Source organism: Bison bison, unplaced genomic scaffold, assembly GCF_000754665.1.
Source record: "Bison bison bison isolate TAMUID 2011002044 unplaced genomic scaffold, Bison_UMD1.0 scf7180017864259, whole genome shotgun sequence".
In the NCBI taxonomy this organism is placed as follows: Eukaryota; Metazoa; Chordata; class Mammalia; order Artiodactyla; family Bovidae; genus Bison; species Bison bison.
The window spans coordinates 3,560,517-3,577,909 of NW_011494831.1; the positions used below are offsets into that span (position 1 = coordinate 3,560,517).

Here is a 17,393-nt window from a genome sequence, read left to right on the forward strand (position 1 = left end):
CCCCCAGTTGCATAACATATGTGTGTCAGTACGCCTCAAATCCATACTGATAAACTTTAAGTTTTTTTTGTTTTCCATTCATGTTTAGTGAGTATAAAGGTTCCATTTTTCAAGAGTAGAGAGTTCTGGAAATTGCTTGCACAACGGTGAATGTAATTAACACAACTGGATTATACACTTAATGATTAACTGGTAAAATTTATGTCATGTGTTTTTAACCACACACACACAAAATGTCCTTTCAAATTAGAAAAAAAAAAACAAAAAACTAGGGAATTCTCTGGCTGTCCAGTGGTTAGGACTTGGTGCTTTCACAGTGGGGTTCCATCCCTGGTTGAGGAACTAAGATCCCACAAACCCTGCGGTAGGCATTAAAAAAAAAAACCTAATGCTGTAAATTAAAAATTAAAATCTGAGTTCAAGTGTGCAATGGAAAATAACTTGTTGCCAAGTAGAGGCCCATAGAGTGTATTTCTCACTATGGAGGCTCTGAAATGAACCTGTAAAAAAAAAATAAATAAAAATAATATTAGAATGTGGAAGATAAGTAGAGGGAAATAGCAACCATTATACACATCATGATCTTAACTAGATTTAAAGAACAAAAGCAAAACAAGCATAGAAGCAAAGGACCTGAGAAAAGATGCCAGAATGAGAATAGTGTTTCTTAGGCTGGTGGAATTGTGTGATTTTTATCGTTCTCGTTAAAACATCTAGACATGTTCATAGCAAAAGTTCTGGAAAAGTGTTTTTAAATTTCTGATAGGCTTATATAGCTATACAGGAAGCACAAAATTTCTGTCTGCTTGGAATATGAGCTAAAAATGTGGTGATGCTATAACTAATTCTTTGTGCTCCTTACATACATTTCTCCCACAACCTTGCCGGAGACTAGCACATGAAAATGCTCCATGTTAACTTACATTTTTTTAAATTGAAGTATAATTGCTTTACAGTGTTAGTTTCTGTTACATTTCTTCATGGGAATAATTTTTAGAAATCTTTCATTAGTTCTGTATCTTTGGATTCAGGTAATGAAGATCCAAGGGTACCTTCAAAAAGAAAGAAGTCTCTCTACACAGATGGGTTTTCCAAACCTGGAAAAAATAAAACTGCAAGCACTACTCCAAGTAAGTTACTCTGTTGCCTGGCACATAGAATGTTGATTGTGGGTATATTTAGAATACTTAAAATGCTGCTCAGCATGTATTAGAAATTCTATTACTTATTCTTAGTGAGAATGTAATCAATTAGAATCTCACAGAGCAGAGGTAAACTGTTGCCCGTCTTGGCCTGCCTTACAGCCCTGAGCTAAGAATGTCTCTTACAGTTGTAAAGCATTGTATAAAAGAAGGAACATAACTCAGAGACCACATTGTGTGTGGCTGTCCAGCATAAAATATTTATTGTCTGCCCCTTTACAGACAAAATTTGCCAATCCTTGGCATAGAGCTTTCTTAGCATTATGCTTAGTCACTCAGTCATGTCTGACTCTTTTCAACCCCATGGACTGTAGCCCACCAGACTCCTCTGTCCATGGGGTTCTCCAGACAAGAATGCTGGAATTGGTTGCCATTCCCTTCTCTTCTTAGCATTATAAATTCCCTTCTCCTTAGCATTCCCTTATCTTCTTAACATTGCTGCTGCTGCTGCTAAGTCGCTGCAGTCGTGTCTGACTCTGTGCGACCCCATAGATGGCAGCCCACCAGGCTCCCCCATCCCTGGGATTCTCCAGGCAAGAACACTGGAGTGGGTTGCCATTTCCTTCTCCAATGCATGAAAGTAAAAAGTGAAAGTGAAGTCGCTCAGTCGTGTCCCACTCTGTGCGACCCCATGGACTGCAGCCCACCAGGCTCCTCTATCCATGAGATTTTCCAGACAAGAGTACTGGAGTGGGGTGCCATTGCCTTCTCCTCTTAGCATTATAAAATGTCAAATTTAAGTAAAGGCCATTAATTAATTGGTGAGGTGGAGGACAAATCTGTTAATCTTTTCTTATCCTCTGGACTAAACCAAGATGTCAGTAGGCAGTGAAATGGAGAGATTGTCAGTGTTTGATAGTTTATAAGATGAATATGCTTTTCTCCTGAGTTTCCAAAAACTAAACATTTTGAAATTCAAATTTTAGCAAAAATGATGTTTGAAGTTGAATATTAGGAATACTGAGATGAGAATAAATGTTAATAGAAAAACATAAGGAAGGTGAATAAATGGATTTTGTCTTGTTATTAATTTTCATATTTGGGGAAATACTCTAGACTTTAAGAAGCTTCACGAGGCTCGTTTTAAGGAAATGGAGTCCATTGATCAATATGTTGAGAGAAAAAAGAAACATTTTGAAGAACACAATTCATTTAATGAACTGAAGGTATGCTGATAAAATTATGTTCTTAGTGGTACTGTTTGATTTTAATGTTGATATTGTGTATTACATAGCATGGTTAATACAACTAGCTTTCTATTATTCTATTACTGGAATAGATTTGAGTTTAATGTATTTTTATTATTTTAAATTTGTTTTTGAGAATTTTCAAAACCCTCCAGATAAAGCAGTGAATCTTTACTATAAAAAATAATTAAAAAGAAAGGAAAAACATTAAGAAAATATAACTTTTTAAATTTTTTAAATAGAAAAATATTTAAAGTAAATAGTAAAATAAAAAAGAACAAAAGAAAGGAAGAATTCCAAAATAGCAATAAGTTACTCTGTTTTCCACAATCAGACATTGTGCCTTTCACTTTTGTTGGGGAAAAACTGATTTATGGCTGAAGCCACCTTCTTTTCCTGTCTCTAACCCAAAGGGAAAAGGGGTGGCTAACAGTGGCTAGCTTGAAGGCTTACTGTCATAACTGAGCTCCCTGGACTGGGGGCCTTCAGACCAGATAGTGCTGAACTCAAAGTCTTTTGAGTAAGAGAAGGTGAAGTCAACCCCGAGGTTGAGTTAGCAGAAGAGTAGTGAGTTAATAACATCCCAGGAAGTTGATGTTACTGCCTTACATGGTATCTGGTGTTAAAGGGGTGCCTCATATTTGGATGGGAAACATTCTTTAATTTAATAATACATAATAACCTGCCTATTTCTCAAAGAATTTGAGCCAGTTTGTGGTATTACAGCACAATACAGTATAGAGCTGTTCTACAAAGGGCAGAAATGAGCACTGTTAGCACGTACAGTGTCTGCTATATCAGTTACTGAGTTGAGTTTTGAGTTTTCTGATACCCGTGCCAATGGGGAAATGCACTGGATAATCTCTAAATAATTAAAAAACAAACAAACAAAAAAATACATGTGGTTCTTAGAGACTTAATCTTGGATAATAAATGTTCACTTGAACAGTGTTTATAAAACCACTGTTACCACAGTTGAAGACAGTGTTATCAACCTTATAGCAAGCAGGAGCATCCCCAAGTCAAGGCATTAAACGTCTCCATCTCTTCATGTTGATCTAACAACATGGGTGGACAATCCAGAGACGAGTCCATAAGAAGACTTGTAAATTTTAACAAGGGCTAAGTTACAGCATTCATCACTAAGTATCAGAGCATTCATTACTGAATACTGGGACAAGAGGCCCATCCTGGGAGTAAGGGAGAGGGGAGTGGCCTGCTGATGCTTTATAGAAAGGAGATAGCTTCTTTCTCTGCACAGGCATGAGCTAGCTGCAAATATGCCTGGAAAGAGAGCCACTCATTTTCCTTACCATGAAGCTGAGTCTACTTAAAAACTATATTAAAGTCAAGCTCTCTGTACACATGATATGGATGAATTAATTTTCTAGGTAAAAGGTAAGGGCAGAACAACTGCTTTAACCATAAACTTGAGTGTCGCCTTGAAGATGTGTTGAATAAATGAGTAGCTTATCTTGTTTCTTAGTTGACAGTCCCACCTGAATGAGTTTAGTTCTACAAATCCCACCCCAGTGTCACTGTTTAATCAGGAATTACCTGATGAGATGGGCTATTTGGTGTGATCTATTTGGAGACTAAATAAAAAACGATGATGGGGACTTCACCATAGCTAATATGGTTTTCTTAACAGTTGATATGTTTAGGGGCTGGTCTTTTGGAGAGTGATAGACACTAAGAAGTGAACAAAGATCTAGGGAGAATCATCTTGGCTGTGACTAATGACTATCTCCACGATTAGTTGCCTGATGGCTCCTCTACAATGGGATCCCAAACTTTGTGCCCCAAGATGCCTGTTTATTTTGCTAACAGTGGGAATGATCAAATTTTTTAATCTTTGATAATATATGAAAAAAAAAACCCAATTGAATTTTCATTTCTCTGATCATCAGATGTTACATGTTCATGTTACAAATCTTTATATAATTGGTTGGTTTTCTGTGAATTTGCTTTTTCTTAATTTTTGCCAATTTATGAGCCACTTATCTATATGAATGACGAATATTATGTACTATATGTTCTAAATACTTTCCCACAGTTTATCTTTTTAACTGTATTAATGGTATCTTCCCTTGTGGAAGGTTTTATTGTTTTATTAAACTTTACAACTTTTCCTTTTAAAACTGAGGGTTTTGTGTTGCCCTTCCTGTCCCAAGATCATAAAAATATGCTTTTATTTTTACTGCTTTTATTATTTTCCCTATGTTAATCTTTAACCCACATTTTTATTTTTATGTATGTTATGATTGAGCTCCTTGCTTTGTTAAAACAGGATTTTTTTGCTAAAAGAAAGGGAGAAATTTATTAGATACATTGCAAACAAAATAGTGCTACTAGAGTCAGCATAATATTCTACCTGAAAAGCCAGAAAGATTGGTACTCACTGTGAGTAGAATCACTTGAACATTTTAAGTTGCTCAAGCAAAGATGCAGAGTTGATGGTTTTGGCACCAAATGAATTGTGAGGAGACAGTGTAGAAAGTGGGAATTTTAGGAGAAAGAAGAAAACAAATGGTGTGATTACATATAACAGTATACTTAAAACATCTAACCTGAGTTCTTAGCTTACAGTAAAGATACATATTTACTAAATATTCTACTTTTAAATTCATCTTACAACATGAATCTCTTCTGCTTGTATGTTAAAATGAGAACTTAATGTAATTCTCTGCTTCCTTGTATTCATAGGCTATAATCAGAATGTTTCTTTTGGCTCTACATTGTCAATTCCCATAGTCCTATTTCTGTTGTCAGTTAGTGAAGTTAGATTTCTTCTGCCTGCAGCAGAGCTTAGACTAATGATAGTAAAACATTCCATCATTCTTTGTGCTTTGACTGTATCTAAAAAAGATAACATAAGTGAAACCCTTCCCTGCTGTTTTATGGAAAGCATTCCCCTTCCTTTCTTTTTCTTTAGGTTTTTAAAAAAGAACTTTAAAAAGCTATTGGAGAGCTAGGGTTGGGTTGGGGAGTAATTATTTGTAGATTTCATAAGCTTTTTACACAGTAGGTTCTTCTTTGAGTTTATATTTAATAAACTGCATATCATGCTGTCAAAGGAACCATCTTTCCAAGAGAACCATTTATCCCCCATCTCTGGCCATGGGGGACTGTAGCCACCTGCTCTCTCTAGTGAGAAAATACCTGGGGACATGGGAGCTACAAAGGGCTTTCTGTAACACAGCAGAACTAGAAGTTTCTATGAAATCAGAGCCATCTTAGCAACACAGGTGTAGAAAACCACCCAGCCTGCCAGGCAGATAGGATGGGGTGAGGTAGTAGACAAGGAAGGATGACAGGCTTAAAAGTGAGGATGAAATGGAATGAATGGGGCACTCTCCTGCACTTTGCCCAGGAGACAATACTGTCTAAGAGGCCAGGCTTTAATGTGCTGCATTTCGGGTTCTCCAGAGGCAGCCCGTCACTAAGGGAGTGCCGGCAACTCCAGTTCCTGCCCGAGGAAGACTCTCCGTGGCTTGTACCCCTGGCAGCCAGCAGCGCTCGCAAGGCCGGCCCCACGCAGGCCGGAGCACCTTGTGTGTGAAGGGGTCAGCCAAGCGCTCTGCTCTCTCGGCAGCTAAGATGAATGTCAGGTAAAGAAGAGCTCCAAACTGGAATCCAGGGTGAGGTCTCAAAGGCTTTATTGCTTTTAATACATTTCAGGAGGACTACATCAAATGTTTTAGAATGGGTGAAAAGGAGAAAGGATTGGAATAGAACAGCAAACATTTAAGTTAATCTTTTTTCCTTTAAATTTGTGTTTTCTTGTTTTATCCAACTTTCTTAACATTTGATTCATAAGTAAAGATAGAAAAGATAATATGGATATTTTACTTTATTAATTTAATGTATGTCTGCAAAGATGTCTATATAAATTTTTCCATTGACTTAAATATCAATGAAGCTGAAAATGTCTCAATGTGGTGAACTAAAGAACTGAAGTGTGAACATCGTAGCCCACTAGGTAGTGCAGCAGCATAGCCACCTCATGCCATTAATGCCTGTTTTCTTTGCTTATGCCTTTCCTGGCATCAGGGTAGCCCTCAACTGACCATCCCCCCAGAGGAAGACCTTTAGGCTCCTTTTTTCTTTATTAAGGGCATTGCTGCATTTAATAGCAGTGGTGCATGGTAATACTTCCCCAACATGTGCAATATTAGACATAGTTTTTAAAAGCTGAAAAAGGCCCTTGAGTTTGGAATTCTATTTATTGAGTTAGCTTGGAATATGAGGTACCTATACTTGGCAGTTCTGATTGTATTTAATAATATTTAAGAACACCATGGTCAAGGGCTGGTCCTTGCTTCCTGCAGGATACAGAACAGCCTGGACACGGTAGCAGAACCATTCATACACATCTGTTTTCTTAATTCTGTTGTAGAATCTTAGTGGTCTCCCAATCCCTCTGACTTGCCCTCATTAGGAGGAGAAAGGGAGCTTCTTCAAGTACACCTGAAACTTGAGGCCCTTAGGTGTCTCCTTTGAATTCTGCTTTATACTGTCATTGGCCAAGGCAGGGAGAGTAGAGAGTACAAAACCATATTTTACAAGTAACAGAAGTTGATAAATGACTTGCTGTAGCATCATTGTTTAAAAACATTCACATTCTGTGAAAGAGGTTCATTTGTATAACAAGTTATACTGAGGCCCTTTCAGTGCTTGGTGAAGGGTAGGTGGTGGTGTTTATAAGCTCAGCCCAAGTTACTCTTGACACAAGTACTCACGTCTTATTCTCCACTATTTAGGTTTTCAGCTGCTACTAAAGATAATGAGCATAAGCGTTCACTGACCAAGACTCCAGCCAGAAAGTCTCCACATGTGACCACGTCTGTGAATACCCCAAAAGGCCAGGCTGTGCTCGGGACACACAAGTTAAAGACCACAAGGGGTGAATCTGTTGCTGGTAAAGAGACAAACCCCCCTCCCCACACTTCTGCTTCATTTTTAAGCCATGTAACATCCTAATAGGATTGTTTCTTTAAAGCCTCTCCATATCTATAGAATCAAAAGCAAAAATTTCTCCATAGCATTTATACTTGTGAGGGAAATACAGAGACACAGACGAAAACCTGATACCTCGGCCCAAGGTCTCCATCCTGTCTAAGACAAGCCCCAAGATGGTGACCCTCCCTGGAGAACATTTGGCCCCTCCTCAGAGATTAGGAGGAGGATCACAGCACTCATTATAGCCTCTGAATGGTTCTGCCAGACCCTGAAACTAACAGGACCCAGAGTTCGTGGAATAAATGCCATGCTATTGACTGGTAGTAGGGTGTATAAGCCAGAATGAGCCATATAGACACTCTTCTACACCCTGTCTACTTAATCATTGCCTACAAAGACCAGGTGGTTTTCAAAAGAACACTGCAATAGCAGTGTGAGGGTTTAAAACATTATCACCAACAGGTTAAGGCCTGTATTAGAACTGAGTGTATCAAAATTCTCTTGAGAGTTCTGCTGAATGTCAGACAAGAGGGGCCTTGGTTCCCTGAGACCAGAGTAATCCAGCAGGAGTTCAGACTGGAGGAGAATATTGTTGTCGTTCTCTCTCATTCCCATTTACCCTTAATCTTTTCTATACCAGCAAGCAAACATTCCATATAACATTCTAAATCATCCTGTAAAATGGGAAGAAAGTTTGGGCAGAAAGCAGGGCTAAAAAAATGAAGAATAAACTTCCTTAAGATGGGACTCTTGTCATTTTACATGGGACATGAGCCACTGAGCAGCAGCCACCTGCCTAATACTGAGCAAGGACCCACAAATGCCCACAGATAAGGACATGAGGAAGAACTACCTCTATGCCATATCCTGAGTTTTCTCCTCTAGGTTACTCAGAAGTGTGCCCAGCCGGGATGGGATAGTTTTCTTTCCCCAGTTATCAAATACGAATTTTATGTAGATGAAATCAAACTGATTTGTTTCTAATGATTTGCTTTATTCACTCTGTACGTTTCAAGAACCATACTGATAAATGAGCTAAAGTTCATTCATTTTCACTGTGTTTTTCAATGGTATGGATATATTTCAACTTATCCATTTTACTGATCATGGACCCATTGGTATTTCTGACTTTTATTTTTTTAGTATTTATTTACTATTTATTTTTGGCTGTGTTGGGCCTTAATTGCAGCACGTGGGCTCTCTAATTGTGGCACATGGGCTCCAGAGTGCGTGGTCCGTAGCTGTGGCAGACAGTAGATGTGGCGAGCTGGCTTAGGTGCCCTGCAGCATGTGGCATCTCAGTTCCCCGACCAGGGATCAAGCCTGTGTCCCCCATGAAGAATTTTTATTATTTTATATAGTGTAACTATGACCATTGTGGAACACATCTCCTATCCATGTATAAGAGTTTCTCAAAACTAGGACTGGGGGGCTACTGGATAGTAAGGTATGCAGACACTTACATTACTGGTTGAATTGTACCAGTACATCCTCTCAGCAGCAGTGTGATAGCCCCATGGTTCCCCTCCTTACCAAAACTTGATGGCAACACAATGGAATGGCTTCAGCACAGGGGTTTTGTGCTTTTCTGTGTTGTTTCACTCGGTGTTCCTAGATCCTGGTTACTTGTTCACATATTCAGGCAAGTACCAACATCTCACAATGGCCTGAATGTAACCTGTAAGGGGAAAGGATTATAAAATGTGTCAGATATATGCTGCCCAACTGTAGCAAAAATGTGGCTTACCAAATTATACCATTCTGGTATGTTTTTAACTTTATGTTACAAAAATTCACATTCTTCATATTCACTTTCTATAACAGCCTTCATTAGTGAAAACCAGAGCCATGAATCTTTTAATCTTTATGTGATTATGTTCCCTTCAGGCTTTATCTCTGTTTGTGTTAATGAAAATGTCACTATTAATAATATATAACTTTTTAAAAGGGTAGGGAATTCCCTGGTGGTCCAGTGGTTGGGACGCCGAACTTCCACTGCAGAGAGTGCAGGTTCTATCCTTGGTTAGGGAACTAAGATCCAGCATGTTATTCAGTGCTGCCAAAAAAAAAGGTAAATAATATCAGGGAAACAGCCTGAAAATTTACCCAGTTAATTTTTTTTAGTTGAAATATAGTTGACTCAGTGTTCTTTTACTTTCAGGTATACAGCAAAGTGATTCAGTTATACATATAAAAACATATATATATAATCTTCAGATTCCTTTCCCTTTTAGGTTATTACAAAATATTGAATATAGTTCCCTGTGCTATATATAGTAGGTCCTTTTTTAGGTTATCTATTTTATATGTAGCAGCATGTTTATGTTAATCCCAAAGTCCTAATTTATCCTTCCCACCCAATTAATTCTTAAAACAGAATTCTAAACTCCTGTTGATCCTAGGAAATGTCACAATCTGGGGAGCTGCTGACAGGGAAACAAATCTCAGGGGTTAGTTCTCCTCAGTAACTCTTTTCTCCCATTTCTCCTTTTTAACCATACTTCTGTTTCAGGCTGTTCATATTAAACTCTATTTAAGATTGAGCAGTGATACTTTAATAAAATAAAAACTTTGGCAGATCTTTTATTCTAATTAAACCCTTGGATTTTGTTATTTTAGTTATTACCCCATTCAAGTTGACAACCGAAGCAGCGCAGACTCCAATCTCCCATAAAAAACCAGTGTTTGATCTCAAAGCAAGTTTGTCTCGTCCTCTCAACTATGAGCCACACAAAGGTATGTGGGAATGTTTTGAGGTACAAGAGTTAAGACTAAACAGTTATGCATCTGAGGATGTGAAAAATCCTAGTGACTCAGTGGAAGCCATACTTGGCCTAGAATTCCTGCCTCTGCCCTGTGTCCACGTGACCCATAATTTAAAAACTGTCCATTGAACAAATACTAAATAATTCACTTATATTTTTGTTAACCAAAGACAGTTTCTAATCAGTATTGCTAAAAAGCATTAATAAAACTTCAGCCAAAATCAAGAAACTTGAATATTTCTATGGGTAAATGAATGTTTTCTTTATAGTTTTTAAAGGATCCTAGGCTGAGGACCACTGGTCAAACCACCTGGGACATTTATTGGCCAAATGTCTCTCTTGGGCATATATTAAAGTATCTTCACATCCACTTAAAACATCAGCAATTAATGTGATCTATATGTCAGTGCTTCTGGAATTATTTTAAAACAAACTTCCTATAAAAAGCATGTTTATGTAAGTGTTTAAATTACTAATCTTAATGCAAAAAATATAATAAAAACTAAGTCTTATTTAGAGGTAAGAGTCAAACTGAACCATGGTTTAAAAAATCTTCCCCCACTGCATTTTTCTTCCCCAAGTTTTCCCATCTGTGGCAATGGCACTTCTCTAACCAAGTGTCAGGGCAGACGTCTGGGAGTGATCTTTGGCTGTCTACTCTCCTCGACACCATATGCAGGCCTTTCAACTCCATCTTTGAAACTGATCTGTAATTTGACCACTTTTCACCCCTTTATGGCTACTGCCTTTGGTCCTAGTCACATCATCTTACTGAACTCCTAGAATAGCCTCTTGGCCCCGCTACAACTTTAAAAACGAATCAGAGCACATCAGTGCCTTGCTCTGAACCTCCTAAGGTTTCCCATCTCTCTTCCACCATCATTTCGTTGTCTCCTCCATTCTCTGACTCTGTGCCAATCACACTGGTGTTTCAGCTCCTCAGACACATTCATCTCATTCCCTCCTTTAGGTCTTTGAATTTGTTATTCCTCTGCTCTACCAATAATACTATTCCCATTGATCTTTGCACAGGTTGCTCCCTTTTTTTAATGGGGCATCCACTTGACTGTCACCAATCTAGGAAGGTCTCTGTCCACCCCCCGCCCCCCACCTCACACACACACACTCTTTACTCCTTCAGTGCAGTTTAGTCGCTCAGTTGTGTCTGACTCTTTGTGACGCCATGGACTGCAGCACACCAGGCTTCCCTGTCCATCACCAACTCCCGGAGCTTGCTCAAACTCATGTCCACTGAGTCGGTGATGCCATCCAACCATCTCATCCCCTGTCATCCACTTCTCTTCCTGCCTTCAATCTTTCCCAGCATCAGGGTCTTTTCCAGTGAGTCAGTTCTTTGCATCAGGTGGCCAGAGTATTGGAGCTTCAGCTTCAGCTTCAGTCCTTCCAATGAATATTCAGGACTGATTTCCTTTAGGATGGACTGGTTTGATCTCCTTGCAGTCCAAAGGACTCTCAAGAGTCTTTTCCAACACCACAGTTCAAAAGTTTTTAATATGCTGTCTAAGTAGGTCATAGCTTTTCTTCCAAGGAGCAAGCGTCTTTTAATTTCATGGCTGCAGTCACCATCTGCAGTTATTTTGGAGCCCAAGAAAATAAAGTGTGTCACTGTTCCCATTGTTTCCTCATCTATTTGCCATGAAGTGATGGGGCCGGATGCTATGATCTTAGTTTTTTGAATGTTGAGTTTTAAGCCAGCTTCTTCACTCTCCTCTTTCACTTTCATCAAGAGACTTTTTAGTTTCTCTTCGCCCTCTGCCATAAGGGTGGTGTCATCTGCATGTCTGAGGTTATTGATATTTCTCCCAGTAATCTTAATTCCAGCTTGTGGTTCATCCAGCCCTGCATTTCACATGATGTACTCTGCATATAAGTTAAATAATCAGGGTGACAATATACAGCCTTGACATACTCCTTTCCCAATTTGGAACCACTCTGTTGTTCCATGTCCAGTTCTAACTATTGCTTATTGACCTGCATACTGATTTCTCGGGAAGCAGGTAAGTATTCCCATCTCTTGGAGAATTTTCCAGTTTGTTGTGATCTACACAAAGGTGTAATCAATAAGGCAAAAGTAGATGGTTTTCTGGAATTCTCCATTGGGTGTTGGTAATTTGATCTCTGGTTCCTCTGCCTTTTCTAAATCCACCTTGAACATCTGGAAGTTCATGGTTTACGTACTGTTGAAGCCTGGCTTGGAGAATTTTGAGCATTACTTTACTAGCGTGTGAGATGAGTGCAGTTGTGCAGTAGTTTGAGCATTCTTTGGCATTGCCTTTCTTTGGGATTGGAATGAAAACTGACCCTTTCCAGTCCTGTGGCCACTGCTGAGTTTTCCAAATTAGCTGGCATATTGAGTGCAGCACTTTCACAGCAGCATCTTTTAGGATTTGAAATAGCTCAACTGGAATTCCATCACCTCCACTAGCTTTGTTTATAATGATGCTTTGTAAGGCCCACTTGACTTCACATTCCAGGATGTCTGGTTCTAGGCGAGTGATCACACCATCATGGTTATCTGGGTCATGAAGATCTTTTTTGTATAGTTCTTCTATGTATTCTTGCCACCTCTTCTTAATATCTTCTGCTTCTGTTAGGTCCATACCATTTCTGTCCTTTATTATGCCCATCTTTGCATGAAATGTTCCCTTGGTATCTCTCATTTTCTTGAAGAGATCTCTAGTCTTTCCCCTTCTATTGTTTTCCTCTATTTCTTTGTATTGGTCAATGAGGAAGGCTGTCTTATCTCTCCTTGCTATTCTTTGGAACTCTGCATTCAAATGGGTATATCTTTCCTCTTCTCCTTTGCTTTTCCGTCTCTTCTTTTCTCAGCTATTTGTAAGGCCTCCTCAGACAGCCATTTTGCCTTTTTGCATTTCTTTTTCTTAGGGATGGTCCTGATCACTGCTTTCTGTACAATGTCACAAACCTCCGTCCATAGTTCTTCAGGCACTCTCTTAGAAATAATCTCTTGAATCTATTTGTCACGTCCATTGTATCATAAGGGATTTGATTTAGGTCATACCTGAATGGTCTAGTGGTTTTCCCTACTTTCTTCAATTTCAGTCTGAATTTGGCAATAAGGAGTTCATGATCAGAGCAACAGTCAGCTCCCGGTCTTGTTTTTTTGCTGACTGTATAGAGCTTCTCCCTCTTTTGCAAAGAATATAATCAGTCGAATTTCAGTACTGACCATCTGGTGATGTCCAAGTGTAGAGTCTTCTCTTGTGTTCTTGGAAGAGGGTGTTTGCTATGACCAGAGTATTCTCTTGGCAAAACTCTGTCAACCTTTTCCCTGCCTTATTTTGTGCTCCAAGGCCAAATTTCTCTGTTACTCAAGGTATCTCTTGACTTCCTACTTTTGCATTCTAGTCCCCTATGATGAAAAGGACATCTTTTTCGGTGTTAGTTCTAGAAAGTCGTGTAGGTCTTCATAGAACCCTTCAATTTCAGCTTCTTCAGCATAACTGGTTGGGGCATAGACTTGGATTACTGTGATATTGAATGGCTTGCCTTAGAATTTTGAGATTGCACTAAGTACTGCATTTCAGACTCATTTGTTGAGTATGAGGGCTACTCCATTTCTTCTAAGGCATTTTGCCCACAGTAGTAGATATAATGGTCATCTGAATTAAATTCACCCATTTCCGTCCATTTTAGTTCACTGAATCCTAAAATGTTGATGTTCACTCTTGCCATCTCCTGTTTGACCACTTCTAATTTACCTTGATTCAGGGACCTAACATTCCAGGTTCCTATGCAATATTGCTCTTCACAGCATTGGACTTTACTTCCATCACCAGTCACATCCACAACTGGGTGGTGTTTTCACTTTGGCTCCATCTCTTCATTCTTTCTGGAGTTATTTCTCCACTCTTCTCCAGTAGCCTACTGGGCACCTACCTACCTGGGGGGTTCATCTTTCAATGTTCTATCTTTTTGCCTTTTCATACTGTTCATGGGGTTTTCAAGGCAGGAATACTGAAGTGGTTTGCCATTCCCTTCTCCAGTGGACCAGGTTTTGTCAGAACTCTCCAACATGACCCGTCCATATGGGTGGCCCTACATTGCACGGCTCATAGTTCCATTCCTTACTTAGTCTTATATTTCTTCATAGCACTGCCTGATGTTACCTTACTTGACAATTATCTGCCTCTCCCATTGGAAGACAGCAAGAATTGTTGACTTCTTGGTTCACTGCTCTGTCCCTAGCACCTAGAAGAGTCCCTTGAACACACCGGGTTCTCCAAAAGTATTTGTCATGGGAGTGACTGATCACCCTAACTTCTACTGATGGTAGGAAACCTGGTTTAGAGCTTCACCTGTGCTTGTTATTTTAGATCCTAGACAAGTCACTTAATTCCTTTAATTCCTTTATGAAAGGGAAAATAAACAAGTACTACTTCGGTGGTTACTGAGAGGGTCAAATGATGCAGCAAGTGTGAAAGTCCTTTTTATAAAATGGGAAACACTGCAAATGACAGTCACTAGTACTCAGAAACAGGTCAAACCATGCCAGTAAAGTAATACATAAACATCTGGAAATTTGGTCACAATTCTAAAGCCAACAAAACAGTCCTGCTTGCTCTGTTCCAGATACACATCAATAGGTAACAATCATAATAAACTGCAAAGATGAAATACTACTTTAATATTAAACATAGCTATGCAATCTTGCGATTAAACTACCTAGTTGTTATGGCTTCTTTAATGTGCTTTGTAATTGGATTCAGTATTAAGAGGTTTTTGGGTTTGTTTGTTGTTTTTTTTTTTTTTAGTATTAAGATTTTTTGTGTCACTTTCCAAGGATTAAAAAGTCAAAGGGAATTCCTGGCGGTCCAGTGGTTACCCTGTGGGCCTGAGTTCAGTCCTAGTTGAGGAACCTAGGATCCCACAAGCCATGCAGTGTGGCCAAAAAAAAAAAATCTTTTTAAAGTAGAAGACACTTGTTTTTAGAGGAAAAGAAAGTAATGTCTACTGTGGAATATTAAACTGAAATTAATAGAATTATACTAGCAAATGTCTAAAAACAAAGTATAAATGTTGATAGCAAGCAGGTAGCCACAAATAAGAGAAAATTAAAATTATAAGTACAAGAATCTTCTTAAATCTGTTTGTCTCTATCCTAAACTAGGAAAACTGAAACCATGGGGACAGTCTAAAGAGAACAATTCTCTACATGAGCATGTCAACAGAGTTAGCTTCCACAAGAAAACTTATAAACAACCTCGTCTCCAGACCAGGTAAGAACATAACTATTCAGTTCTATAATTCTTTTAATTTGAAAAAGTCTGTATAAAAGCAGAGTCTTTGGGATAGAGTCACAGAAATAGTGGAGTTTAAAAAGAAGGTAGAAGTGGAATCATACACAGCACTTAAAGTACATGTGCCTAGGCGGTATCACAGTGGGTTCTTATTCAGTAGGTGTGAGATGGCACCCGCACATCTGCATTGTTTTGAAGCTCTGCAGGGGTGATTCAGAAGACCCGGATTCAGAGCACTGCTCTTACATGACCTATCTACCCAAACAATGCACCTGGATGTCCCTCCAGATATCACTCATGTGCCCAGGGCACCTAAGTATGCAGACAGATGTAAATTCTCACACCCAGGGAAACCAGGCTTACTAGGCCTCAAGGCCCTGCACAGGGGGAAACCCCAGTATGATCCTTAGAGGCTTCTTTCTGCATGAAAACCAAGTTAATGCCAGAGTCTGTCCTGGGCTGCAGCTGGTCCTGGTTTGGTCGATTCCCTATGAGATACCCTCCTGACACAGATTTACCTATCATTTGACTGGACAGCTACCACCAAGACCTTATTATTTGCTATTAAAATCATTAACATGATTCTGAGCCTTTTTTTCCCCTCTTAATTCCTTCCCTCAAAAATCACAGTTGGCTTAAGTCAGTAGATCCTGGTTCCAATGCTAGCACTTCCGTTAGACAATGTGATTTTAAGCTTGAATTCTGACTTCCACAGATAGAGGTTTCTCACTTAAAAACAAACTAAAAAAATCTACAGGGGTTAGATTCACTCTCCAAGGTGTCTTCTGGTTCTAATTTCATGCTTAGTTTTAGAATGCTACTTTAACATAAGGAAAAAAAATACGTCTAGCCTTTTAACATAAGTGACTTATAGGTATGGTTTCCATTGCACAGACCACTGGTCAGAGTGCAGTGTCCTGTAAAAGTATATTTTACACTGGATGTCATTTTAAGTTTGGACATTATGCTAACCACAGGTGCCTTAAAGTGGTCTGTTTGGAGTTTCACCAGAGCCTAACATATAACCTGTCCTTTTGTAGGGAGGAGCAACGAAAGAAACATGAGCGGGAGCGAAAGGAAAAGAAAGAAAAGGTCCTGGGAGTTCGAAGGGGCCTCATTATAGCTGAACGTTCATAATTTAATATCCTGTAAATATTTCTTTCCTCTTAACCCTTTTTTGTAAATATTTTTATACTGTCCTCTTATTTAGTCAAAAGACCTTTTTCTGCTCTTAACTTTGTTCATATACTATATGTAGTGCCTGTGGCTTCTTCACATGCTATATCCCTGAAAATACATTACCTTTAAAACTCACAAACTCTTCTGAAATACTTTTTACCTAAGCCCCTAGACAACTAGCTCAGTTTTCTACAAAAGACCCATCATAGATTCTTGACCTAGATTTTTAAAGTCAAGTGCCCTCTGCTGGCTCTAGTAACAGAACTTCAGTCCTCTTCTAGGTAAAAGCATTTATGGTAGCCAATTATAACACATACTTTAGTAGAAATTGAACAATAACAAGTTATGGATAGGGTAAGCTGTGAAAGGCCACCTCTTCATCCTCTAGAGAATCTAGTAATCTTACTGAAACTGTAAGCCATTTGGGTTGATAAGACATCAGTATTTTACCTATGTGAAATGTTTCATTTAAGCTTTTGTGTACTTCATGTAATTGTCAATTACGTATCTCTGTATTCTTAAAACTATAGCTCATTCTAGCTTGGCTTATTTAGAAATACACAGGACCATATTGAAAGTTGGGGATTGCGGCTTTAAGGATTATTGTGCTCTGTCAAACTGATATCTTACTCCATTTATGGAAAAGACTAGAGTTGCTTAGTATCATATTCATATTTGTTGCACCTGAGTGGAGTGTCTGTGTTTTGTACGGCTTGAGATTTTCATGAATAAAATTTTTTCTCACGGTGGTAAGATTCATTCTTTGTAAATGTAATTTGGTTTCCAAAATTTACTTGACCAGCCAAGACTAACAAG

General features: G+C 38.8%; 1 protein-coding gene across 2 annotated transcripts in view; it reads left to right on the forward strand.

Moving 5' to 3' along the window:
* NUSAP1 (nucleolar and spindle associated protein 1) overlaps positions 1-17,336 on the forward strand; it is a 30,318-nt gene extending 12,982 nt beyond the window's left edge. For both annotated transcript variants that reach the window (XM_010847986.1, XM_010847984.1), the window contains exons 5-11: positions 1,032-1,130; positions 2,259-2,368; positions 5,819-6,000; positions 7,153-7,310; positions 9,971-10,087; positions 15,269-15,377; positions 16,439-17,336. In XM_010847986.1, coding sequence (XP_010846288.1) covers positions 1,032-1,130; positions 2,259-2,368; positions 5,819-6,000; positions 7,153-7,310; positions 9,971-10,087; positions 15,269-15,377; positions 16,439-16,535 — 872 coding nt within the window. In that variant the 3' untranslated portion in view covers positions 16,536-17,336. The remainder of the gene's footprint in view (positions 1-1,031; positions 1,131-2,258; positions 2,369-5,818; positions 6,001-7,152; positions 7,311-9,970; positions 10,088-15,268; positions 15,378-16,438) is intronic.
* The last annotated feature ends 57 nt before the right edge of the window (positions 17,337-17,393 follow it).